This window comes from Cyprinus carpio, chromosome B18 (assembly GCF_018340385.1).
Source record: "Cyprinus carpio isolate SPL01 chromosome B18, ASM1834038v1, whole genome shotgun sequence".
NCBI lineage: Eukaryota > Metazoa > Chordata > Actinopteri > Cypriniformes > Cyprinidae > Cyprinus > Cyprinus carpio.
Genome location: NC_056614.1, coordinates 19,410,060 through 19,436,794, shown reverse-complemented (window position 1 = coordinate 19,436,794; position 26,735 = coordinate 19,410,060). Strand labels below are relative to the sequence as shown.

The window sequence follows — 26,735 nt, the reverse complement described above, 5'->3', positions numbered from 1 at the left end:
TCCCATTACATGACACAAAATAGTTTCCCACTAAATGCGCTTACTACATTTTAAATTTAAGTATTTTTCAGTTTCTTTTGTATTACAGTGATGGCAAAGTCTAAACGTCGCTATGATAACTACAGCATTTATTTTGTCAGCAAGATGTTTCTCTTTGTAAAATGGTTATTTTGGAAATTTATGCAAGGAAGGACTTGCATTCACAAACTTCATTCTTTTAAGAATTTCTGCTCTGAGAAGTATCAAGTCAAACAACATTCGTTGTAACTAACTGACACGAGTACAAGAAACAATGAAACCTGCATGCTTTCAGTATTTTATTCACCTTTGAAACTGAAATGAATAAAAGTCAACAAAGTACAAACATGTAACTCTGAAATGGTTATAAGTGGAACTACATTTTCAATATATTTTTCAGCTGCTTACAATTTTATTGCATTAAAGCATTAAAGATTCATGCTACATGATAGCATTTCCATAAACAATAACTTTATTGCTATCCTTTAAGTACTGCAGCAGAAGAAAAATAATTCACGATGAAGTTTCAATAAAGTAACAATATTTTGCTAATATTTTATCCAAATGAGGCTTAAATAACATGCAATCCTTTACAAACCAGATGTAAAATATATTGTACAGAGCTCTGCATGCAAATGCACAAAGCATATGCAGTATTGGCTTCAGAAACCAAAATGTACAGGTCCAAAAAAAAACAAACTCAAATATCTAGACTTAAGACTGCAGCTGGATCGATCATTCAAAAATATTGATGATTATTGCTAATTTAACTATTGGCAGTGTACAACTTTAATTTATCAACAATTTAATAAAATATATCTTTCATTTTATCTGAAAGTGTCCTTGTGCTCTTCTGCCACCATAATAACCGGCACAAATTTAGGCAGACAGATGAAAAAGAATGCATACTGTATCTCTCCAATGACCAGCAAATTACAGTAGGACTGCTATTTATTTTAGTTATAAATCATATCACATCAATCCACAAGAAACAAAAAGGTCCACTAACAATCTTAAAAAACACACACACAGGGCAGACATTCTTCCATCTACCTTTATGAGACATTAATTATTAAACAAAATGTTCTTAAAAGGCAATTGAAATACGTTAAAATGGTGTTTCGATGAGTTGACACTTGGTTCTGATTGATATATTTGGCATTCAGATGAGTGTGGAGGTGTTGGCAGAGGGATTGGCACAGTCACTTCCGATTAAAGCAGCAGCACTATGGGCGAGAGTGTCCCCGCAGTGCCCTCACACGTTGGAGTCATCATCCTTCACACTGGCATTGGGGAACGACGTGGAGATCTCCTTGAAGAACTCGTCCTCCTTCAGCATACTCTGAGCACAAAACGCGGGACGCACAATTTAGGCATAAGCACACTATATAAAGCAACACAAGTGAGATCAGATGTGCAGCTGTTTGTTACCGTTAAGTTGTTGATGCCCTCGGAGAAAGCGCCAATCTGCCTCACAGTCCCTTCAGAGTCCTCCATCTAGTGATTGGAAAGAAGAATGTGAAATCATACAGGTGTTAATGATTAATCGATGATCGATTCATTGTTTTAAATTATTTGAATAAGGTTATTGACTATTGAATAATCAACCGAACATTTAGAATAATTAAGATATTTGAATTTTTTCCCTTATGCTTGTCAAGGCTGCATTTAAATTATTAAAAATACAACAAATACAGTAATATTGCAAAATATTATTACAATTTAAAAATGCATTTTAAAATGTCATTTATTCCTGTGATGGCAAAGCTGATTTTTCAGTTGCCATTACGCTGGTCTTTAGTGTCACATGATCCTTCAGAAATCAAAAGTATTCTTTGACATCATAGGAATAATTCAAATTATATTTTAAAATGTATTACAAAAAAAAAAAAATGTAAATTGTAATAATATTTCACAATATTACTGTTTTTGATTAAAAATATGCTTTTGTGAGCATAAAGACACCACTTAAAAACATTTTAAAATATATTTTTTAAATTAGATATATATCAAAATAAGTAAATATTTAGTAAATATTAATAATTTGGGTAATTATTCATTATTTAAAAATTAAATTCAGCTGACTGAAACTTAAGGTGAAAATACAAATTATTTATATAAATAAACATACAAACAATAAATGTATTCTATATTTATTTAGGCACCAGAAAACTTCTATCACAACCTGGTCGAATCGGTCTAGGTCATCATCATAGATCTGCAGCTCCATGCCTCTGTAGCCTTTCTGGAAGCTGCGTCCTTTGGGCATCTCCACATCCATGGGACAGACATACTCTTCATTGTCCTCTTGTTTCTTCTTCCTACCAAACCCTCCAAACGCCAGCTTGTGTGGCTAAAATTGATACAGACAGCGTTTGAAATCCAAAATGATTCAATCACATGCCAGCTCTGCAGCAGATGGTCTGGAGGTGCTCTGTAACATACCTTGACTTTAGCCGTGGCAGTGAGTAAGGTGTAGTCTGGGTTCTCTAGACACTCCTGCTTGAGTTGCTGGGCCTCAGAACCCACCAGCAGGTTGAAGTGAGTGGCCAGATGCCTCCGCAGAAGAGTCTTGTTTGGGGGAATATTTAGCAGCAGAGCCATTGTCTCCACATTAAAACGAGGTTCCAGCACCTAAAATCATGAACAAAATGATGCCAATTTGATAAGAAAAAAATTGCACTTTTGCACAGAAATGTATGTAATTCTAAGTGAAAATGAATTGCTGTCATTTGTATTGTGTGTTTTTGTGTTATTTAGAGGAAAGCATGCAGCACATACTTTTTGGTTTCCAGTGCAAATCTTTAACCATTCCAACAAATAACCTAAACTAGTGCAAAATTGTTTCTCACCATCAGTCCTCCATGTACTCCACTGCCCCTCAGGTTGGGTGCGTATTCAGCCAGATCGACGGACCGCAGCCACTCCATCACACGGTGGTTGGTCCACTGAGAGATCTCAGCAGGACTTATGTTGTTCTGAAATAATGGTGAACATAAGGATTTCTAGTCTAAGTACAAAAATAACAGGACAGCACAGATTAGAGTTGGGCATCTCTTCCCACCTCATCTGAAGGTCTTCGCCGCAGACAGTTGGGGTCATAGTTGTTGAGCCGGAGCACCTGGATGGCTCTCTTAATACTGAGGTGATGAAGAACACTGCCCACTTTCAGAGATAATAAGTCATCCTGTTCAGCATGGACAGAAGAGAGTGGACTTCAACAACTTGTTTCTAATTACAATGTCATTCAAGGATTTGAGGTCATTGTTTTTTGTTTTTGGAAAAAGTTAATTCTTTTATTCAGTAAGAATACAAAAGTCACATTGTTACAAAATATTTATATTTTAAATAAATGCTGTTTATTTTTAAAAATGTTTTAATTATAAAAGAATCCTGAAAAAAATGCATCACAGTTTCCACAAAAATATTAGTTTTTAACGTTGATAAAAATAAGCAATGTTTCTTTACTGGAGTGATGACTGAAATTCAGATTTACCATCACAAAAATAAATAAATTGAAAATCAATTAAAGTATGAAACTATGGAAGAACCCATTTCCACCACTGAATAAAAAAAATAAAAAGGTAATTACGACTTTTTATCTCACAATTCTGACTTTTTTCCTCACAATTGTGAGTTTACATCTCACAATTGCCTGATACAAACTCGCAATTCTGGCTTTTTTTAATCAGAATTGCATGATATAAACTCGTAATTGCGAGTTATAAAGTCAGAATTGTGAGATATAAACTTGCAATTCTGACATTTTTCTCGCAATTGCAATTTTAGATCCCGCAATTCTGATTATATCTCTCAAATCTGACTTTATATCTCACAATTCGGACTTTTACGTCTCGCAATTCTGACTTCACAACTCACAATTCTGACTTTACAACTCACAATTCTGACTTTACAACTCACAATTCTGACTTTATAACTCACAATTCTGACTTTATAACTCACAATTCTGACTTTACAACTCACAATTTAAAGACAAAAGTCAGAATTGCAAGTTATATGACGCAATTCAGAGATGTAAACTTGCAAATGCGCAAAAAAAGTCTGAATTGTGAGATAAAAAGTCGCAATTAGTTTTTTTATTTTTTATTATTCAGTGGCGGAAACGGGCTTCCATAGGAAACACATATTTTAAATCCTAATAATATTTCACAATATTAATGTTTTTACTTTTTTTAAATCAAACAAATGCAGAATTCTTTCAAAAACATTAAAGAAATGTACCGACCCCAAAGTAGAAAGCTAATAAATATTGAATGCTAGTTTAACCGTTTATTCAGTGATTAAAACTTTCATTTATATGTCAAAACATGATATTGTCTGGGAAAAAGACGAACCACAGTCATATAGTGAAGCATCCGTCCATCCACACGTCCCTCGTCAAACTGAGTCTTGTACTGTGGGAGGCCGATATCATCAAGCCACCCTAGAACATTAGGAAACAGGTAAGAAAAACCTTTTAATCAGATACATTCAGCCTTAACTTGAGAACTTAACAACTTAAGAATTTAACAACAAATCTGAAACCGTGGATGAATAAACATCTATTCCTTACTTGTCACCCAGTGGTAGTCTAGTTTGCCTTTGTTGTCATCTTCCTCTGAGCCCAACGCCTGCAGGGCCAGCTGGAGTTTCTTCCTGTGTAGAGGGTGTTTTATTCCCAGCTCCTGCATACAGAGAGCAGAACAGTCCTTAAACATGAATTTCAGAAGAAAAACTGATTATTTCCAGGCTTAAATGTGGTGTCAGGCATTTGGACTCCACTATATGCTTTCATCCTGATTCTGAGAAATAAGAGCTCACTCTTTCCAGATCCTGCTGGGATGCCTGCAGGAGTGTCTGGCCGGAGGCGACCCACTGCCTTGCCAAACTCACATACAACCCCAGTCCCTGCTCCTGCATCCAATCACACACCTGCTCCCGGGACCAGCGTGCAAACGGAGCGTCCAGCTCACTGGAAAACACAAACAAGCAGATCTTAGGAGGTACAAAGACAGTGACTGCTGGAGATATTTGCCATTTGACCATTTACTACAAAAACGTCACTCTGACAACGTCATAAATGGGATTTTACTGACGAACTGAAACTCTGAATCAACAAGTTACATGTAAGTCTGTCACCAGGGTGTTTCCCAACAGTAGATCTTTCCATTTTTAAAAGGAGCTCTATCCTGTGTCACTGCGATTACTGACCTGTTGGTGTTCTGCAGGTCACGTGACCAGCCCAGCCTGGGCCCAGCTGTGGCTCTGACTCCACCCCGTTTAAACTCACTCTCTGATAGGTTATCATCCAGGTCGAATGTGGTTGATTGACTTCTTTTGAGCCTTTAAAGAAGAAAGAGAAAGTACGAGAAAGTCATCAGTTAATTTGTATCATATCAAATTGAGCTGGATCAAATAAGCCGATAAAATAATTATTACTGCATGTTTTAAATGACTGACATATTCATCCACATTTAGCTCAATAAATAAACAGAGAGAGAGAGAGAGAGACAGACAGGTTTCTATGAGGTAAATGAGAACATTAATAATCATATTTGTAATATAATAATACATTTATATTTTTTAGAATAACACAACTTTTATAATATTTTCTAGAAATTAAATGAAATATTACAATAATATATTCTTTAAATCTTGAGCATACAGTGTTATTTTATACAATTATAGTATTTATTAATATTTAGAATTAACTTTTTAAATAGTTTTTTAATATAGTTTGTCATTTTAATTTTGTTTTCAGTTTAAGTAATTGTGTATGTGTTTTTGTCATTTTAACCTTTTTTTTAGTCTTTCTTTTCAGCTTTAATTTATATTTCAGATTTAATAATTGTTGTACTTCAACTAATTTATTTCAGTTAATTACCGCAACATTTCTAGTTTTTAGATTTTTTTTAATCTAATATTTGTTTTATTTAAGCTTTTTTTTTTATTATTATTATTATTAATAATAATAATAATAGATTTAGGTTTAATTAACAATAACACTGCCAGGATATAAAATATGTTAGATAAGGAAAGATCCCCAATGTCCAAAATATCCAACCCTGCATGTTTTAGACTCACTTTCCAAAGAGTGCTTTGATTCCTTTTGACTTTTTCTTGCCCTCCGGAGAAATGGGGAGAGTGTGTGTGCTGTCACTGTCAGCTGACCTCTGTGGCATGCCTGCCAGATCCAGATGGTCAGTGCCGTCCCTCTCGGTCTCAGCTGGTCAAACAAACACATTCACAAGAAAAGAAAAAGTCCTGTTGTCACCACAGCAAACTACGTTACCCACAATACCATGGTCAGTCAAGCATCAAATAAACTAAAGATTATGGGAAGGAAGAAAAAACAAGGCAGTCGTTCAGTTAAAGAGCAGTGCAGTAAAAATGTCATGAATAACATGAAGTTTCAAAGAAATATATCCCAAAAATGACAACGTCTTCCTTGAACTACTGGAAACAGCATCATGAGGCAAGATTGCAGATGACTTCTTGTCTGGGCTGAAGAACAACTGGATTGGGTTTATTTTAGGAGTGGAACCATGGAATGAAGTCACATGCAGGTCAACACAATGGAAGTAATAACATCTCTGTTACTGAATGGCACTAGATCCAGCCTGAATGTATGGTAGTTTGGTTGTGGGGTTAACATACAGAGCTGTGAGAATGTGGTCAGAATATTTAAGTCCTGGGTAATGTGGTCTCAAAATAACATGCGATGAGGACAGAACCTCTATTTACTGTACTTCATGATTACCACATGAGCTCAATGTTTAAACACATCTATTTAGTCTATTATTTTGACAAGAGGACTTCAAAACACCCATAATAGCCATTACTTCATTTAATATCATCTCCTGCTATGAAAAAAAAAAATGAAAATAAACCAACTTTAGGCCTCGAAATACAGACCTATTTTGAATCAAGCCTGAAGCTAATATAAACAAAGTGTTGCTTCCCACAATATGTTATAGATCATGATAATCAGTAAAATACCTTTTGCGTGTTTTGACTTTACATTTGCATAATATACTGACTTTGAGCAATAGCATAGAGTCTGTTTGAAACAGTACAACATGGTCAGAGAACCAATTGATTATGTGTGGAAATGCATGAAGTTGATGAATTTTTCATTGAAGGAAAGAAAGAAATGAAGACACATCCAGGTTCTTCTTTGTCTTTCTTCAGAGGCCACATGGCAGGTCTAGCCCTTAAATGGGTGTTTGTACTAAATTTGGACACACTTGACTCGTCAACATTTTAATCTAGAAGATATATAGAAGTCGTACCCAAATTAGGGGCACTAGCAGTCCTCTTCCCTCCCTTGATCTTGAAGAATCCCCGTCCAAAGGAAGATCTCATTTTCCTGCTACCGAAGCTGTCATCCTCAGCAGTTTGAGAAGAGCTTGGGGATTTGGGTGGTAGAGTTGTGATCTTGTTGAACTCATCAAATGCTTTGCTCTAAAAGTGCAGAGATACAACATTTGAGAAACTTCACATAACCTTATGTATGTAAAAAAAAAAGCATAAATGTTGCACAAAACGTCACTGTTTACGAAAACAACTATTCAAAATAATTTTCATTCAGTGAAACAAAGCTGAAATAGAATAAAATATAAATATTAGATGAAAAACTTCAACTTAAAAAAAAGTTAAAACTGCTGCTTTGGTTGAAGAACTAAAATTACTAAAAGTAAAACTGACAAATAAATTGAAGGTAAACTGAAATCTAATATAAATGACAGAAACATACAATTACAATACAATAATTCCTAAAATTAAAAAAAAAATAAAAAAAAAAAATTACAAATTATAATATATAATTATCATTACAAAAATTCTAATTTAATTTAAAAATAACAACTAATTATAATAATATTTATAGTTTAGTATAAGAGAAATACACTTTTTAGCTGAAAAAAAAAAAAAAAAAAAAAAAAAAAGAATTACCTCTGCTGGCCTCTGATCTACTGTTAATGGCTTCTGGAATTAAAAAAATTAACGATAGATATTTTTAACTCACTTTCAATCACTTTAAATATTCAATATATTGCCTAACCCTAATAAAAACCTTAAAAATAAATACACATTTCCTCAAGTCTTGATTGAGTTGAAATTCACCTTTTCACTGCATCTTCCATCAAGGTTGCCCTGGCTTGCTGATTTAGTGTCCTCTGAAGCTCTAAAACAGAAAAAGACATTGTTACCGTCACTCTTTTCAACATACAGATGTTCATAACCACTATGTTAAGGTGTCTGACACACACTTTGATTCACAATAGTGGCATTTCAGATTACCCCAAAACTAGCAAATCAAAGTGTGCCGGTTGTGTAACCAAACTCCACCTGACACACATACTCACTCGGGACTCTCATCTAATGGGGTCTCCAGTGATTGAGTTGGCTCCTGACACTCTTTCTCACTACAAAGGACAAACACAAGCATTGGGATGCAGAGGTGGTGGCAAAGCATGATGGGTAAGCAGTGGGTTGTGTAGACTGACATGCACTGATGGGCTAAAGGTGGAAAAATTATATTTTAAACACCATAGAATGATGGGATAGCATGAATAGGGAGACGTGGTCATGAACTCTGATATAGAAAATAGGCATTTCAAAGGCTAGAGAGGATGGAAAGAGGATACTAATAATAAAACACAAGAAAGGAAAAGCCTTCAGAGGTGCTTAAACTAAGGATAGGATGCTTGGATGCTGTAACATAGGTTGGATGCTCCAGAATGTAAACCTATAGCCACGGCTATGATATAAAAGAATGTTTGCTTGTCCAGATTTTATTAGATGACGATCCTGCGTAAAAAAACAATTTCAGGAGACAAAAAGGTGTGTTTTAATGTAGTGTACCTTGATAACTGCATTTGTTCCAGGACTGAATCACTGTCTGATTTGACTGGGGATGAGACTGTGAGCGATGGCACTTGGAGTGTACTGACAAATGTAGTCACCTACAGATGAAGAGAACATGCAAAGGTAAATTCACACCAGTGTATTTTCCCCACCAGCATTTTTCAAAAGGCAGTCCATCTCAAACAACATTTCCAGCATAAAAAAAAACATTGTTTAATATAACAATGCAATATATCCTTTTTATTAGGGATTTTTTATTTGTTTGTTTGTTTTTTTAGAAAGCATATTTGAAAACCACCTGGGGTTGACCATAGTGCTGTACTGTACCATTAAGGGCATTTAAAAACAAGTACATTAATATAGACTCAAAAATAGAAAGAGAAGCTGCACTTTTATGTTAACTCTGTACATTTTCCATTTTTGGAAAATTTCACGTTGTTCATTTTTGTAATTCTTTGGAGTCTCCATGATGTTTCTAATTACTGTGATACTTTAAATATACAGCATTTTTTATTTTTACATTAGCATGCACACCTTTCAGAATACATAAATAATTTACAATTTAAATAATGCAGTTTTGTTTTGTATTACATGTATTGTTGTTACAGTTAACAAACTATTAAAAAACATTTTCATTCAATGACAAAATGCTGAAATACAATAGAATAAGATACAAATGTTAGATGAAAATCTTCAACTTAAAAAATGTAAATTAAAACTGCTGCTTTGGTTGAAGTACTAAAATTACTAAAACTGACATAAATTGAAGCTAAACCGAAATGTTTAAAAAAAAATCTAATAAAAATGACATAAACACATTCAATTTCTACAACTTAAACTAAAGGGGAAAAAATGCTATAACCATACATAAATAATTCACATATTTTAACCATTCACTCAGTTTTGGAAGTCCTTGGTTCAAAAAGTTCTTCTGCATACATCATATTCCAAGGATCCATCACCTCTGAACGGTAATATCTGCAGACATTCAGTCACTTGCTGACAAGTGATTCTCTGCGTCTTGGATCATCTGTGACAGTATGAGCAACAGTTTGGCATGCTGCGTGTTCTGCAAGTGTTAAATTTTGCCTTTAGCTTGAAAAAAACACCATCAAAACAACTTTGCTGAACTGTCAATCAGTCTGTGTTGCTCTAAATTAAGAGTAATTCTAGGTTGCAGCGCAGTGATTTTAGATTGTGCATGCCAAAACAAAATATAGTTCTTTAACAAGGATGCAAACTAACCACAAACGATGAATGGTGTAACCTCGAGGGAAATATTATATGAATTTTGTTGGTTCTGTTGTTGGAGGGAAATATTATATGGATTTCGTTGGTCTGAAAATAAAATTGTACCTCATTTTGACCCCTCACAGCAACTTCCTCTGTGTAAGAGAGCAGAGATTTCTCCGTGTCCATGGAAACAGAGAGGGCGGTGGACATGGAGAGGGAGCTGTCGCTATTGCTCCCATCACTGTCTCCTTCTTTGACCTTATCTGATGAGGAAGAAGGAGAGGAGGGAGATTTTGATCATTAGCTCAGGGAACGCCACACAGCAAATACAGGCTGTCACTTATCTGAAGCACATTAAAGGATTTAACTAATTAGATGAAGCTCTAGAAACCACATCCAGGCAACATTTCACCCCAAAACCAATAATGTAATGTAATGTAATGTAATGTAATATAATATAATATATACATTTCTGTGATAATGAAGTACATTTACCTCTCATATTCTGATTTTTTTTCCCCCTGTAATTTCCTTAGTGGCTTATTATTATTATTGTATTACTGTAAGAATTACTTGAAATTTTATTTCGTTATTTTTATTTATTTATTTAGCATTTTTACATCGTGTACGCCTTCCACAATATATAATTTAATAATGCATTTTTTTGTATTATAGGTAGAGTTGTTACTGTTCACTAAATTTATCAAGATAATTTTCATTAAAGTAAAGCTAAAATAAAATATAAATATTAGATGAAAACTTTAGCTTGACCAAACTTAAAAAAAAATTAAATGAAGGTTAGAAATGTTGCCTGACAACTAACTGAAATAAAACGAGTTTAAGTTGAAGTACTAAAATTACTAAAACTAAAACAAAGCTAAATAAGAAATGATAAAATGACAGAATCACTTAAAATGAATAAAACAAACTAGAATTAAAATAAAAACTAATTCAAAGTATTAAATTAATACTATAATAGTATATAAAAAAATACTAAAATTACAATGATTACAGGAAAGATAATTTTTTTTTACTGACATCACTTCAGAATTTTTAATTAAAATAAAACAATCACCTTTTCTCCCTTGTGCTGACAGGACCATCTCTTGTACTTTCTTGTAACGCACGAGTGACTGTCGCAACTCTTCAATCTTGCGATCCTACACAAAAGCATCATTAACAGCAATAAATGCCAAGTTCCTTTATGATTTTCAAATGTAATGGGCAAAGAAACTTATGACTTCAAACTACCTTCTCCTCATTTGCTGCCATCAATGACTCCATTGCTTTTTTCATTTTCTGTACTTCCATATCTGCAAAGCACAGGCTTAGTAAACTAAAGTCCATTTCATAAACACTAAAGGGCAAGAAACATTAGGCCTCAGGCTTGACATTTAGCATTACATAAACTGTAGACAGACACGTTGAGCTGAAATACAACAGTGAACTTCTGTGACAAATTTGAGAAATGTATACAACGAAAGCAAGGAGGAGCTTGCTGGGATTAAACATGAGTGTATGCAGCCACAGATAAGAGTGGACGTCCAGCCTGTGAGGTCATGATGCACGGGCAATGCAATATAATGGAGGAAAGAGGGGAAGTGAGGTGAAGAAACTAGCTTTTGGGAACAGGAGGTGTTACATTACAAGGTGACAGGCAAGACAAACAGAAAATAATGTAAATGTGACATGCCAGATGGCGTCCACAATTTGACTTTTGTCAGGGCTACAACATAAGAACGGATTGTTATTCATTACTTCTTTCCCTTTCCTATACCTAATATCTTGTATTTTAAAATCCATTAACTTTCTATACGACTGTAATTTGCAATGCTTCGTGTTGCAGAGAAGCAAGCTTCATGAGTACCATGCCCAAACATGCAGGCACAGGAAGCAGAGGACTAAGAGGACAAAAATAGTACAAAGATTAAAAAAAAAAAACTGAAAAAGGGGTGTATGTGTAGGAGGTAGACATGGAGTCCCCTTACGTTTCTCTTTGAGCCTCTTTTTTAATGTTTCCTCAGTATGGAAAACTGTTTAAGACAGAGTAATGATATTAAACGTCTTCTCCTATTGAATGTGTTGGACCAATAAAGCACTATCAGTAAAATGATACATAGAAAAATACATAAAAACAACAGGAAAAAAACAGGTAATTAAGTAATTAATTTAAAAAGGGAAAAAAACTATAATAAATTAACCAAACCAAAATAAACAACAAGGAAAAACAATGGTAAAAAATCAAAATAAACAATCAATAAAATAAAAAACAATCAAATAAAACTAACAAATAAAAACCAAATTAATACACACACACACAAAAACTAAATAACAAGAGAAAACTATGTAAAAACATCTAATCAAAACAAACAAAAACAAAGCAAAACTAAAATAAAAACAAATCAAACAAACAATAAAATAACAAGGAAAACAATGTGAAAAAAATCTATACAAACAAACCATAACAAACAAATATAAATTTATAAAGTAAAAAAGCAAAAGAAACTAAAGAAATAAAAATAAATAAATTAATTAATTATTTAATTTAAAAAAGCAAAAAACCTATAATAAATATATATAAACCAAATCAAAATAAAAAAACAAGAAATAACAATTGTAAGAAATCAAAACAATCAATAAAATAAAACTAATCGAAAAACTAACATAAAAACCAAATAAACACAAACAAAAAACAAATAACGAGAAAACAATGTACAAAGATCTAAACAAAACAAACAAACAAAATAAAACAAAAACTAAAATACAAACAAATCAAAATAAACAAAAACAAAGCAAAACAACACAAAAAAACAAAAAACAACAAAATAACTAGAAAAAAATCAATACAAACAAACCATACCAAACAAATATAAATATATAAAAAACACAAGTAAAATACAAACAAAAGAAACGTAAAAATCAAAACAAACATCAAAAGTAAAACAAAGCAAATAACTAAAATCAACAAAAATGCTAAATAAAAAAAATAGCACAAAATAATTCATACAATAAAAACTGATTGAGCTTGAGCTACTCCAGATTTTATTTAAATGAGTCAGTACAGCATCAGAGATACAGCATAATGACAAGACAAAACTAGACTCCTGTTGGGCATGCTGGGACAGGGAATTACTGCAAATACTGCAATTACTAAGTGTAAAGAATAGCAACTATGACCCACCTCTCTCTGTGCTGTCTAGGGCTGCAGGCGTTGGGGATCTGGACCCCGTCTCATCCTGCAGCCTCCTCAGATCACCATCTCTGCCATCCAGCTGCCTTCTCAATGTAACCAGCTCCTCCTGAACATTAAAACACACACATCTCACCACTCTGATCCAAAGTCTGGACCACAATTGAAGTTAACAATACCAAACCATGCAGTTACTAATTACTATCAGAGAGATCAATAAATTGCACATGCAAAATGAAAGTTTGACACAATGTTGAAGATAATGTATTAAATTATCTCACAAAGAGCCAAATATTCAATTAATTATTTATTTATGCGTCTACAACCCATCAAGATCACATTCAAGAACTTAATGAGTTCAATGCATTGCCAGGGTGGTTGTGAATTTTTTTGTGGAAAAAAAAAAAACTACAGTAACACAATAATGCAAACCTCACACTGAGCTTTCTGAAGCATGTGGATTAACAGTATGCTAAAGTAGGACATAGTGACAGAAATAACTTCTCCTGCATTATAAAGCAGTCTGAAATCTAGCCCTCTCAGCTTAAACATCACGTAGAGTCTCACACTAAAGCATACTTGTGGTTAATTAAACATGCTGAGATCTTATACTGGTGCCACTGCTTATAGAGGAGGGCAGATTTAATGAGCACCTTTCAAAACATGATGAGAACTTTGTCTGTACAAAATGGTGCAAAATGGAGGGCTTTGGAGCTCTCAGTCAAACTTTCTGTAGTGACATGGCTCATAGGTTCATTAAAAGTTGCCAAAGAATGTATTTGGACTTTAAAGCAACACTGAATATCAGTGCATTGTTAATAAACTATTAAATGTGGCCACTGTATAATATTTAATCTTTAAACTGAAGCCTTCATTAAAAGTGCCAAAAAGCAAAGTTACAGTGAAAAAATAACTAAATAAAAAAATCTTTGGATCACAACCACATGCAGCAACCACCCTGAGGTATGCCGACCTTGAGTGCCTGGATTTTTTGTTCCTTCCTCTGTTTCTCATACTGCATCTGGCCCATTTTGAGTTTCAGGCTAGAGAGTTTGGCCATTAGCGACTAGAGGCAGAGAGGTTAGCCAAGGAGGAAAAGGAAAATAGACACTTAAAGATAACAAGAAAGATGAAAGGCTATGTAAGAGAGACAAAAGAAGAAGAGAATCCCTATGCAAGCTTAAAGATGGTAACATCAATTGTTGTTTTCACTTGTAAGAAACTAGCGTTGAAACTCACCTTAGTGGATTTCAATTTCTTTTCATACTGTAACCGTTCACTCTCCATCTCAGAAATGCGATATCTCAGTTCATTAATCTCCAAAATCAAACCCTAAAAAGAAAAAAAAGAATTTAAAAGGCAAGCAATCTCCATAGAATTTCACAATGTGTGTCAAGCATATTAGCAACAAATAATTTTTTTGAAACAATGTTATTTAACAATGTTAAATTTACTGTAAAATGAAAGCTAAATTGGTTATAGTTAAACTGATGACTGCATATGTGTGTTGCCAGTTACCACAAAAATAAAATAAAATTTACATACAGTTCAAAAAACTGAGGGACTTTAATGCATGGAGTCTAGTAATATAAATAACTAATTTCTAAACACACACAGACTTATCATGGCCATATTCCTAAACAATTTTGCTTCAAAGAGAACTCTACTCTCAAGTTTGAAATGGTTTGTTTAACAAACAGACTAAGTATTCAATCTCTAGAAATGCTTTATGAGCAGCAAAAAAAAAAAAAAAAAAAATCTAGTGACAGGCTTCCATTCAGCACACAGGCCTTTCAGGGCCAAGCTCTTTGTCAGGATGTCTAGCATTCAGCCATGGATTTATGATTCAATAAACAACAGAGCAGTCTCTAGTTGTAAACACTCAGTAAAAAGTAAAAAAAATACAGATGCATCCACTTAGAGCAGTGATCCGGAAAGCGTAAGGACAATCTGAATACACTACAGTTCAAAGGTTTGGGGTCAGAACAATGGTTTTCAAAAATTACATTTTAAAATATATTCAAATAGAAAACATAAATTTTTTTCAATTGCAATAATATCACTAAATTACTGTTTCAATGTATTATTGACCAAATAAATATAGCCTTGGTGAAAATAAGATACTTCTATACTTCTTTTCAAAAAAATATTAAAAAAAATCTTACTGGCCACAACATTTTAAACAGTAGTGTTAATCAAGTATTTCTGGCTACAGTAGTTCCGATAGTTCTTCAAAATCTAAAATGACATATTATAGTCTTAGTCTTAACAGGATAACAAGAGGATATTTTGGGAAACAAACTGGAGTCTTGCTGAGACGTTAAATTATGTGGCAGCAAAATAACAGGAAACAGCAGAAATAATTTATATCTTTGAAGAATGTGTTGACCAACCTAGACCAAACACACTTGCCAATTTAGTGCACAGTTTAAACAATAAATAATTTGTATATGTGTTCTATTATACTCTTTTTATGTGTATTCTATAAGCACAATCACAAAGAGAAGCCTGAAATTGAACGTTTGTCAACAACAAGAAGACAAAACCTGTTTTTTGTGGCCGACTGTGAACACACAGGTGCAGAGACTGGTTCATCTCCATGACCCTAATCGAAAATCCTCCTGCTTTTCTCCATTTTTTGATGTTGTATGACTCAAAAATATGTGTTAGTGATAACAGCATTTCCCAAGCCTAAATAAAACATGTTATGGACAAGGACCGAAAGCAACCCTGGACAGCAAGGCCAGTTGCTCTGGAGTTCATAAGATAATAGTCTGCTTTACACATAATCTAAAGTTGCTAGACTTTTAACACAAAACATAAAAAACCTTCCATTTGGGCCAAGAAACGCCCACTTTGATAGGAAGTGTATTTGTGAACTGGCCAAACATGGTTTAGGGTAGGTTTATCTGAAATACAGTAGTTGAAACCACTGATGTGGAAAACCATTCCAATGGATTCCAACACCATCTCGCTGAGGACCCTTCCTACTCACATTCATCCACAATTGGGCATAGTCCTTAGTGGTAATGACTACTTTCTTGAGAGAAAAAAATGGCCACCCAAACCATTTTTTGGAGAGGAAATGGTATCTGGTAAAGGCTGTTTTTGCATATGCCATTTTGCCCAGACAGCAAACAAAGCAAAGAATAGTTAAAAGCCCAACATTCCAGTGCACTGGAACAGACTTCCGTACCACAACATGACGTGATTGGTAAATGTCCGAGCGCTAACAGATAGCATTGTTGGACGCACGTCTTTCTGCTTCAGGCTTGTACAAAAACAAAAGGTTGGCTATACTGCAGAATCACGAAATCTAAACAAACATTCAAGTCATTTTCCAGCAAACTGCAATATGTTAAAGCGGTCAAAACAAAAGAGCTCTGTGTGCCAACGGCGGAATCACAAATTAACCAATGACTAGCATTAAAATTAAAGCACAGCCACTGACATTTTCAAATAAAGACATCCTTACACAATTATTTCCCTCATGCATGTGTTCATGTTTTTTACCTCACTATCTCCAAATCTGTCATCAAAATCGAGTCTCTCTTTCTCCATTGCTGATAATTTCAGTTTCAAGTTGGAAACCTCTGCCATAAGCTCCAGCTTCTGAGTCTCAAGGGCTGATCTGCACAGGAGTTCCTAGGAACAAGAGGTCACGAATGGAACATGAACAAAGAAAATCGGCCTTATGAATTACATTTTATGTTTATGAGTTTCTGCTTGTAATTTCACAGTATAGTGAAGACGTGATAGGAAACTTAAGGCTGAAAATAAGCTCTAATGTGCAAAATGCACATGTACCCAACCACCAGACCATGTCTCCAATAAACAAGACACATCTTTAAACCCACCTGTTGTAACATTTCTTCTGTGGCATTTAGTTTCTCACGGTGTTCATCAAGGCACAGGTCTAGGTCCCTTATCTTTTCTCCCTGCGCCTCCACTTGATCCGTCAAAACACTTACCTGCAAAGAATGATGATTTTATTTTATTCACCAAGTATACATTAAATTAATCAAAAGTGACAATAAACACATCTGTGCTTTTAAAATAATTTATTTGTATTATAAATAAAAAAAGAAAAAAGAAAATGCTGTTCTTTTGAACTTTTCTTTAACAAATAATGCTGAAAAAAACTGTATCAGGGTTTCTGCAAAAATATTAAGCAGTTTTCAACATTGATAATAATAAGAAATGTTTCTTGAGCAGTAAATGAGCATATTAAAAGGATTTCTGAAGGATCATGTGACACTGAAGACAAAAGGAATGGCTGCTGAAAATTCAGCTGTCATCACAGGAATAAATAGCACTTTAAAATATATTGAAAAATAAATTAATTATTTTAAATTGTAATAATATTTTACAATATTACTGTATTTATGACCATATAAATTTAGCCTGGGTGAGCACAAGAGACTTATACAAAGTTACCTGAAGCACAAGGGATTCTTTATCACTACTTGATTGTATGGTACGTGTATATACAAAGTTACCTGAAGCACAAGGGATTCTTTATCACTTTCAAGACGATTAAGTCTGTCCTGGTAAACATCACCGGTGAATGAAATGTGTCCATTTGACTGTCCAAAAAACACAAAAAAAAAGTATCACTTGAGATTCAGGATTTTCATGCACCATTTATTGTGCCAAAAAACATTAACATTGGGTGAACGAACATAATAATCCAGGTAAACGGACTAAATTTGATACTATGTGTTGACTTTCCCTTGGCAGTTGTTCAGTCTGTCTCAAGACACACAATAATAATGTTTCTTGGATCTGCTGTAACTAATATCTTGAGGCAATGATAAAACGAAACTGCATAACATTCTTAATTATGAATAGAACTATTGCACATGATGCTATAATACCACAATTAATAAGTTATAACATTGATCCCTTATTACATCAGAATGAAAATCGTGAGCACAGGCCTAGCAATACCACCGAAAATACTTGCAACAGACAAAAACCAACACACAACATACTTTTTCACAACATCATTGAAAATAGACTACGGGCTAATGGGAAAATAGACTTCTTATAAATAAAAGATGTATAAATAACTATATACTTCCTTACAACATGGCAACACATAGTATGTTAGCTCATGTTCACATCTAGAGTAGACACGGTGAATTCCAGAGTCCTGGAATGTGGTGTACGTACCAGGTGACCATGCAGCCACTCCACCAGACTGTCTGCGGTAGTGTCTGGGATCTGACAACGCAAGCTCTCTTTCTCCTCAGCATCCATAAGCTCCAGAACACCCCTGAGGTCCTCCAGTAAGTTCAGGGCTCGCAAACTGCCCATGAAGGGTGATGTTGGGGACTGACAATCAAAGATGCCATTGGAGTAGTCCAGAGCCTTGGAGCCTGAGCGCCAAAGACAAAAATAAATAAAAGCAATGAATGGGGAGTTAATCATATTTTATTCAGACAATATTATATGCAAAAAAAATGAGGAGCTACAAGTTATACATTAAATGCTTGTGAGAGCAATACAAGATTAAGAATATCTTTTACAATAAAGCACAATCTACGGCATTTCTGAATTAAACAATCATTACAAAAAACACAATTATCATGTACTGTTTGTGGCATAAAAGATAGTATAATAAAGCACGCCTTGGGCAAATAACCACTCAAGTTCTGAAGTCAGATCCAGGGCAGAGGAAATGCTTTAATTGCTAAAACCTCAGGAAATCATGTGACCTGACAGGCGACTCAAACTTGAAATGTCAGTAAGCCAGTGATACATTACTTGATATGCTAGACCATTTGGTCAACGTGCTAATATCTGTTCAGTCTTACTCTCTTTAAACCTCAGTAAGGTTTCATGAAATGAGTCTTTGACATTTTCACTGCAGAACGGGTGGATAGAATGTGGATAGAATGAACAAATTTACCAATGTGACATGAATCATTTTGTCAGGTTTAAATGTGGAGGGACTGTTGGATTAGGAGGCTTTAATTCACTTTTGGTATGGTTAACAGAAATGTTGAAAAGCCCACATGAGTACAATTTTACCTGCTATAATACCATCCATTTGCTCCAAGGCTGCTGCCAACATGTCACTGGCATCAGACATCATCTTGTTCAGCACTGTTTATCCTGAATAAAGAAGAAATAACAAAATAAATATTACAGTAAACAGCACAAAATGCATTTAGGCAATCTCTAAAAACATTCATAGAAACCTTTTGAAGGATTAGGCACTGAATAAGTCAAAACTACAAAACAGAATGAAGAAATAAATGCCATTGTGCTGCATGTTTGATACATGACTAATGTTATTCAAGAAAGTATTACACAGACACCAAACATTTGTTTAGAATTTAACAGAATCTAGAGCCAGATCAGAAAAACATATACAGAGGCCGGATAGACAGAAAAATGTGATCTACTGTTATTTTACTATATTTATACACTATTATAATATTCATTATATACATTTTAAATTAGTTTTTATTTTTATATTTTCAGTTTTCATTTTATTTTAGTATAATCAGTGTAAGTTTTAATATAAATTTGTTTTATGTCCCTTTGTCATTTGTATTATTTCCATTCATTTCTATTTAGCTTTATTTTACTTTCAGTTTTAAGTTTTAAGAATTTTATTACTTCAACCTAAACTTATTTATTTCAGTTATCTGCCATGGCAGCATTTCTAATTCGAATTCTAGTTTTGTATAATTTCATTCAAGTTAAAGAAAGCATCACTGATGTGAGCACAGAAACTACAGTTCCCTGGGTAACACAGTCAAGCTCCAACCATTAGCCACAGATTTTAAAGAATAACGGAGCCATTTATTTCAATTATTGGCACAGTGCTTGTGCTGCTGCTGGGGACACTGGGTACTTTGTTGGGGGACTAGCGGGGACACATTGTTAGGCCCTTTTGGCTCGTGGCCCGAGAACACAGCGGCGGCATTCTCTCCATTTTAATCCTCAAAACAAGGAGTTGAAGAGACACCCTGTCATGTTCTGATATCCCATCCACCAGTGTTGATAAAATTCTCTGCTGTAATACACAAATACAACAGGCCAAAGGTTAACTTACACATGCTAAAGAAGAAAAAGTGTGCTATACTAAGTGAGAGTTCAGTTTTTCTGAATAGAATTGGCTTGTGATCTAAGTTAGATGAGCTATTCAACCATTTCGACTCATTAAAAGGAATATGTGAAGCAAAAAAATCACAAAGCACCACATTTTGAAATTATGTGTTGTGGCAAAGGACGATCCTAAAGGATGTATACAGTGAATTAGCAGTTAATAATCCTTTAAAACGGGTAAACACAAATTTTGTGTAAGAAGCACGCAGGGATTATCAGAGCAACTTAGTCTGACAGCAAGCCTTTTTAAGGGTCTTATACATAAAAAAATCCCCTTATCGTCTAACAAACCCAGCTCTGTACAGAGTATACAAGCAGGTTCACACATTTTATGTGCAACATTTACACTGGCCATGATCTCACTGCACCAAACCTGTTGTCAAAGTGCTAAACGTGGTCAGAGGTGTGTAGTAATTTTTGGAAAATGTAGAATTAAAGGTTGGTTCTTTTACTTTAACTCAAGTACATTTCTAATGAAAAAAAAATTACTTAATTACTTCATTACAATGGTGACGTTCCTCTTGTAAATTAATTTGATGTATGTGCAGTTTATTCTAATGGGCATTAGCGATAACCCATTCACAACTTAATCACTCAAGTTGATTCACTTCAGAGAATTGTTGGCAAACAAGCTGGCAAAATGGTCTGAATAGGATTGTGAATCAGTTTGAGTTATGTCTTCAGTTCAATGCATGCACTGAATCTTGTGAAACTGTTTCTCACTCGTAGTGGCTGGATGTTAAATTTAAGAACACAGAGAATGTAAAGAGTGTTGGATAAAGTGGCCACAAACTTACAGTAAACTGAGACCAATTCTGTAAATTCACCCTATTGTTTGCCACCGATGAAGATGTTTATTAATTGAACACCTGTGTGTGCTGTCTATGAATGATTCAACAGGTGTACATTTGATTTTTATCTCAGATAACATATTTTACAACCAAACAGATTATTATTATATAAGTAGATCTGTCAGTGTGCATTTGATTTGTTATGTTCAGATTTTCTTTCTTCTCTGTCAGTGGTTCCTTCAGATGCATTCAAGCACAAAACTCTGCAGGTTCACTTTTTGATATTGTCTAATATATCTTAATGTAGCTGTATATATTATTCAAAAAAAAAAAAATTACATGAAATGATACTTGGGGCTACAGATGAAATTTCAGGAAAAGTGCTTGTCTCTTATGAGTTTGTTGCAATCCAATTATGACTTTAATATTATCTTTTAAATAATAACGTTATTGTATTATATATACACACACACACAGTTAGTCATTCTGTAACCGAAATGTAACTTTAGATCAATTTAATGCATCATTCTTGAATGAAATATTAATTCAAAATATACAATTATTAAAGGCAGTACCCTGACAGTTTAGAACAAAAGTTTAATTAAAGTTTGCTATCCAGCCACTAGACATTAAATAAGGCCACTGTGAGTTATAAAAGGGGATTGACTCCACATATTTGTTTGCACAGGCTGATTTGAGAGTCACATCTGTTAATAAGTAAATAAGCTTGTCAATACCAAACACTGATGGTGTGAATGTAGCCAGTCTGTTAGTGGATCAAACACTTTCTTCTGAAGAGTTTTCAAAAAATGCTGTGAAATCAAGGTCAGAGTAAACTAATGCACTTCACTAGCGTGAAAGGTTTAGTTTTTAAAATAACAATTCTCTGATCCAGAACTTTTATGGAACTTTTTAATCTGGTCTTTCAACTATATATAAATAACAAATCAAAACCTCGTCTGGAGACTCCTGTTATGTCTAGAAAAGCTGTGCTATACAAACATCACACCGGTCACATGTTCACACAGCACGCTCTAGTGCACTTTTTCCTGCATGTTTCTAAACAGTTCTGTCAATCTACATTAATATCACTAATTAGAGCAAATAAACCAGCAAACAAGAACTCATTGGAGTTTCTCTCTCTGTCTGAAAAGCCTTTTATTATAAGTTAACAACCACTCAAGACTCAAGCTAAGCTCAGGATGCTTTGCACTGCAGATTTTTGCATGGCTGGAATTTCCTCTCATGGCAGGAACATGGTGGCTTCCAGCCTGTAAAAAGCGATAACACGTTCTTTATGAAGCTCATATTTCCTCTCTGAATCATGTCGTGTGAAGCCAAACAGAGAAATCAAGACCTTGGGTTCAGATCTATCAACATCAAAATGGTTTATGCACATGCAAAAACATCATGCTGTCAAACAGCAAAAAGTTACAGCACAAGTATTTTTCTGAAACCACAGACAAAGGAAAATCTTGAAGTATGTGTTTCAACAATCCTTGGAACAAATCTTATGAGAAAGCATGCCAATAATGACATTAAGTGGGAAGAAACTGAATGTGAGACATGAAGCCTGTCCTTTGTGTGGAAATATTTTCCTGGACTCCAGGTGCAATTGTCAAAAGGAAACAGTCAGCTTTGATTTTTGAACGTAAATAAATATTACTATTTGTACTGTTCCCTGAAAAGGGCTCAAGATGGCATTAAATAAAAGGTTATGAATATGAGCATGAGAATAAGAGGAAAAACCCCTAATGGCCTCTGAAATCCATCAGACAGGCACTTAAGGGCACAATGTGTATGAACTTTATCCACTCCACACACTGTTTGAGCCGTATTAGCCACTATCCCTCGCTGAACCGCTCTGACTGACTGACAGAAAAACCTCTGCTGGCACATGCTGGGGAAAAATAGCAGCCTTCGGGTCATTCATCTCAACAGAAATAAAAGCATTCATGGCAGGCCAGCCGTGTAAGCCAGCAAATTCGCCTCAAGTCAAGCTAAAGCACGCATAGAAACATGCTGGAGAGTCATGGGAAAGACATTTTTAATGGCCCTGTAAGCACATGTTCATCTGATAAATAAATATGTACGCCAAGCTTTCTAGTAAATGCTGATGGTTAAGAGGCACTTTCCAAAAACATCACAATCTGATGGCCACAAACATTTATAGTTGTTTGTAGTGTACATAATACACCAATTCATAGAAAAAAACAATGCCATTACCATCGTACATGTTCAACACACACACAAAAAAATTGTATTGACATGTTATATCCTTCATTTCCTTCGATTTGAATGTTTTTATCAGACTGATTGTGCCAGTAGGTTTTTATAAAACGAAAAAATGCTATGCCTGGTTTCATGTGGATTAAAAAAGAAGTCAGATGTGATCACAGTGTTTGAGCCAAGCATAGAGATCTAAAAGATGTTTGGGTCTCATACAACTACTAGAGGAACACAGATGTGCACAAGCCTTCAGTCCAGCCTGTGCATGTGGGAGGAGGACAGCCCCTGCTTAAAACAGGCTCCTTTTCTTACACATGTCAGAAATAGAAAGAGAATGGAACATTGTCTTTTTTTTTTTTTTTTTTTTTACTTAACTGCACTCTTACATATTTGTGGCTATACTGGGGCATCACTAAGCAGAGTTTTATACATAAGCAGCCAATGAAACACCACTGCTGACTGTTCTCACACTCAAAACTTCTAAAGGGAAACCCATCTGACACTGATCTGAAATATCCTGTCACTATACTAAGGCAAGGCGTCGTCGTATAATATGATGCATCATACTTCACATAACCACATGGAACAGAGAAGGGACGCCTGCCTGAATTCAGGGGTGTTTCATATGCTATCTATAGCTAACTGTAAAAATAAAACATTCCACACTGCTTAGGTAAATTCACAGACACATTGCAAATATAAGTGGATAAAGGAAAAACATGTGTGTGTTTTAGCACTTCAAGATGGCAATAGAGTCTGTTTCACAACAAATAAAGATGGCTGGTGAAACCTGCAGGCTTACTTTGGGCTGCAAACACGAGATCTGAACAGCAAATGATGCTCTTTGAAGTCTTTCAATAGAGGCAGATACTGTAAACATCACACCATTTACACAATATCACAGATGTGTGACTGAAATGGACTTAAAACAGTTACAAGAACAAGACTTAAAACTACAAAAAGCTTCAAACTAGTTGAACAGGTACAAAGAAAAAGCATGTAACCCTGAATTAAGTGTGAAATTTTGATAAAGAAAAGCTGAAATAGTATTTTCTTGCAAATAACACTTGTTGGTTTTATTTACAACTTTGAAAAACTTTTTTTTTTTTTTTTACAGTGTAAACCAGGGTTAGCCTAACTGTCCCACACCTTACTATAATATTATTTCTGAGTGGAAGTTTATTTTTGAAGTCAGTTTCTGTATAGACGCACACACCTTTAAATGCTGGCTACAAAAATAAACTGCTTTATTGCCAGGGAAAAGCAAAAACTGACAAAAACATTTTGTGACATTCCGGGCTTTTCAGCTCATTTTAACACTAAAACAATTACAAAAGACATAATTCATGAAACAGCAAACATGTAAAAAATAACATACAAAAATATCAAAAGAAATTACTACTTGTTGAGAATGCAGTTCAACATTTTAATTAAAATGTAACGTCACTACATAGTTTTAGCTAGTACAAATTATAATACTATAGGGTTTTTTTTTTTTTTTTTTTTGGAGATGGATTCACAAAAGTAATGTTAAAACTAGCTTTGTAACAATATTAAAAACCACACAATTGTCTATTTGTTACTAAATTGATTCAAAACCATATAGTTACTGATATTAAGCCTTTTTGACAACTTCCAGTGTGACAACTTGCCCCCGTCTTCCAATGCACATCCAAAAACATACAAGCTGCTGCACACTACAAACTATAAAAAGTTTATTTAAATAGAGGAAGTCACTCCAAACATATTTCTGTAGACTGTACAGCTAAACAGTAACAATTACCTTCCGTAAGCTCTGTCTCAGTCCAGATCACAGGTGAGGATGCAGTAAAGCACACTCATGTAAGAGCAGCTCTTGTTCTTCTGTGGCTACGTGGAATGTGTGAATCACTTCTTCACAAACACAGCTGTGCCTCAAATACTAGTTCTGCTCACACCTACTGTTTTTAATTTCTTTTTAAATAGTTGTGTTTTGTTTTAAGTATTTGCACAATACCTACAAACATCACTTTGTCGATCCGGGTTTCTGAATATAACCTCATACACATGTACATGAATGCTTTCTGTAATCAATCCCTTAGGCTATGGAAATATTACTACGTGTGATGAGATGATAATTTAATAAACTATCATAACTAGGCACAAAACTAACTTTTTTAAACTCCTGTCATCTACTTTTAAAATATATGTATATACATTTTTTTTTTTTACACAATAACAAGAAAGTTTCCACTCAAGCAAGTTTAGGAAGCAAAGTAAATTTACAGAGAACGTATATATATATCAGTTAGATACTCTGACAACAAGTGATTACTTACCGAATCTGTACCGCCTTTTAAAGTATGAAAATATTAATCCGTGGACTTTTCTAGCGGTTTAATGTCTTTAAGAGATTTGCTCTTTCCGCAGTTGGTGCTCCCACCTCGCCAGCGCCATGTCGACAATGAAAGCGGGACTGTGGGACGTCATAGGAGGGAACATCCTACTACGGTGAAGGCCTGCTACTTAATATTCATAAGCCGTGCCGTCGCCATTGGATGGTCACTGAGCCATCTAATTAATATTCAAGAAAATGCTTTTCGCTATAGGAAGAGTACTAAATTGCGTCACCGCTATCTAATTAATATTCACAAGATGAGCCTTCGCCATAGTAACGATAATCGTGTTTGTGTTTGCGTACGTTTGGTCATACTTGTGAGTCATTACTTATCTAGCACACTACTGTCAGAAAATCTATGTCAAAACTGAGGTGTTCCTCTGAGGTCAGTTGCTCAGATGCTGGAATAAGGCAGGCATATGCCAACTGCAATTTGACAAGACCAAAAGTTTTCAGATTCTGTGTATCAAAACCTCGTGAGAAATGCAGGAGAATACTGAAGAACACAACTGTACAATAGTTCATTGTAGAACACAGACAATATCCTAGAGAACTGAAGCTGAGATATCAAGTCAGAATACATCTGTTTCTGTACGTGATATGTAGCTTAATATGTAGATTGGGTGCAAAATAATTTTACTCCAAGTGAAAGATTATTTCAGTATTTTGTAACCAATATGCTAATCAAACTCAAAATATTACTGTTTTTTCTCTCCTTTTAAATTATTATTATTATTATTATTATTATTATTATTATTATTATTATTATTATTGATTATACAAATACATAACATTAACAACTTAAAGAGGTGAGACTGAGACTAATATTTAATTAATAATTGGTTTCTCAGTAGAAGTTCTTATGCGTGGCAGTATAGTATTGACATAAGATTCTGAAAACAGTCTT

At 34.4% G+C, this 26,735-nt stretch overlaps 1 protein-coding gene across 11 annotated transcripts; it reads right to left on the bottom strand.

Annotated features, from left to right (window-relative positions):
• Nucleotides 1–304: 304 nt before the first annotated feature.
• On the bottom strand, nt 305–25,922 carry LOC109109085 (liprin-beta-1-like). Of its 11 annotated transcripts, none has more exons than XM_042744231.1 (29): nt 25,770–25,922; nt 19,346–19,429; nt 18,485–18,690; nt 17,809–17,895; nt 17,167–17,280; nt 16,823–16,954; nt 14,549–14,641; nt 14,283–14,375; nt 13,301–13,418; nt 12,108–12,152; nt 11,371–11,432; nt 11,195–11,279; nt 10,243–10,382; nt 8,884–8,984; nt 8,385–8,444; nt 8,143–8,203; nt 7,972–8,004; nt 7,311–7,482; nt 6,103–6,244; nt 5,230–5,361; nt 4,840–4,990; nt 4,592–4,703; nt 4,374–4,462; nt 3,083–3,205; nt 2,871–2,996; nt 2,464–2,652; nt 2,204–2,371; nt 1,450–1,515; nt 305–1,360 (listed from the first exon to the last, which is right to left on the bottom strand). In XM_042744231.1, the coding sequence occupies exons 2-29, from the start codon at nt 19,407–19,409 to the stop codon at nt 1,274–1,276; spliced, it is 3,051 nt and encodes a 1,016-aa protein (XP_042600165.1). In that variant the 5' UTR covers nt 19,410–19,429; nt 25,770–25,922; the 3' UTR covers nt 305–1,273. The 11 variants fall into 11 exon arrangements, with proteins under 11 accessions (XP_042600165.1, XP_042600166.1, XP_042600168.1 ...); XM_042744232.1 differs by having other exon boundaries at nt 7,972–8,001; XM_042744234.1 differs by lacking the exon at nt 7,972–8,004.
• Nucleotides 25,923–26,735: the final 813 nt, after the last annotated feature.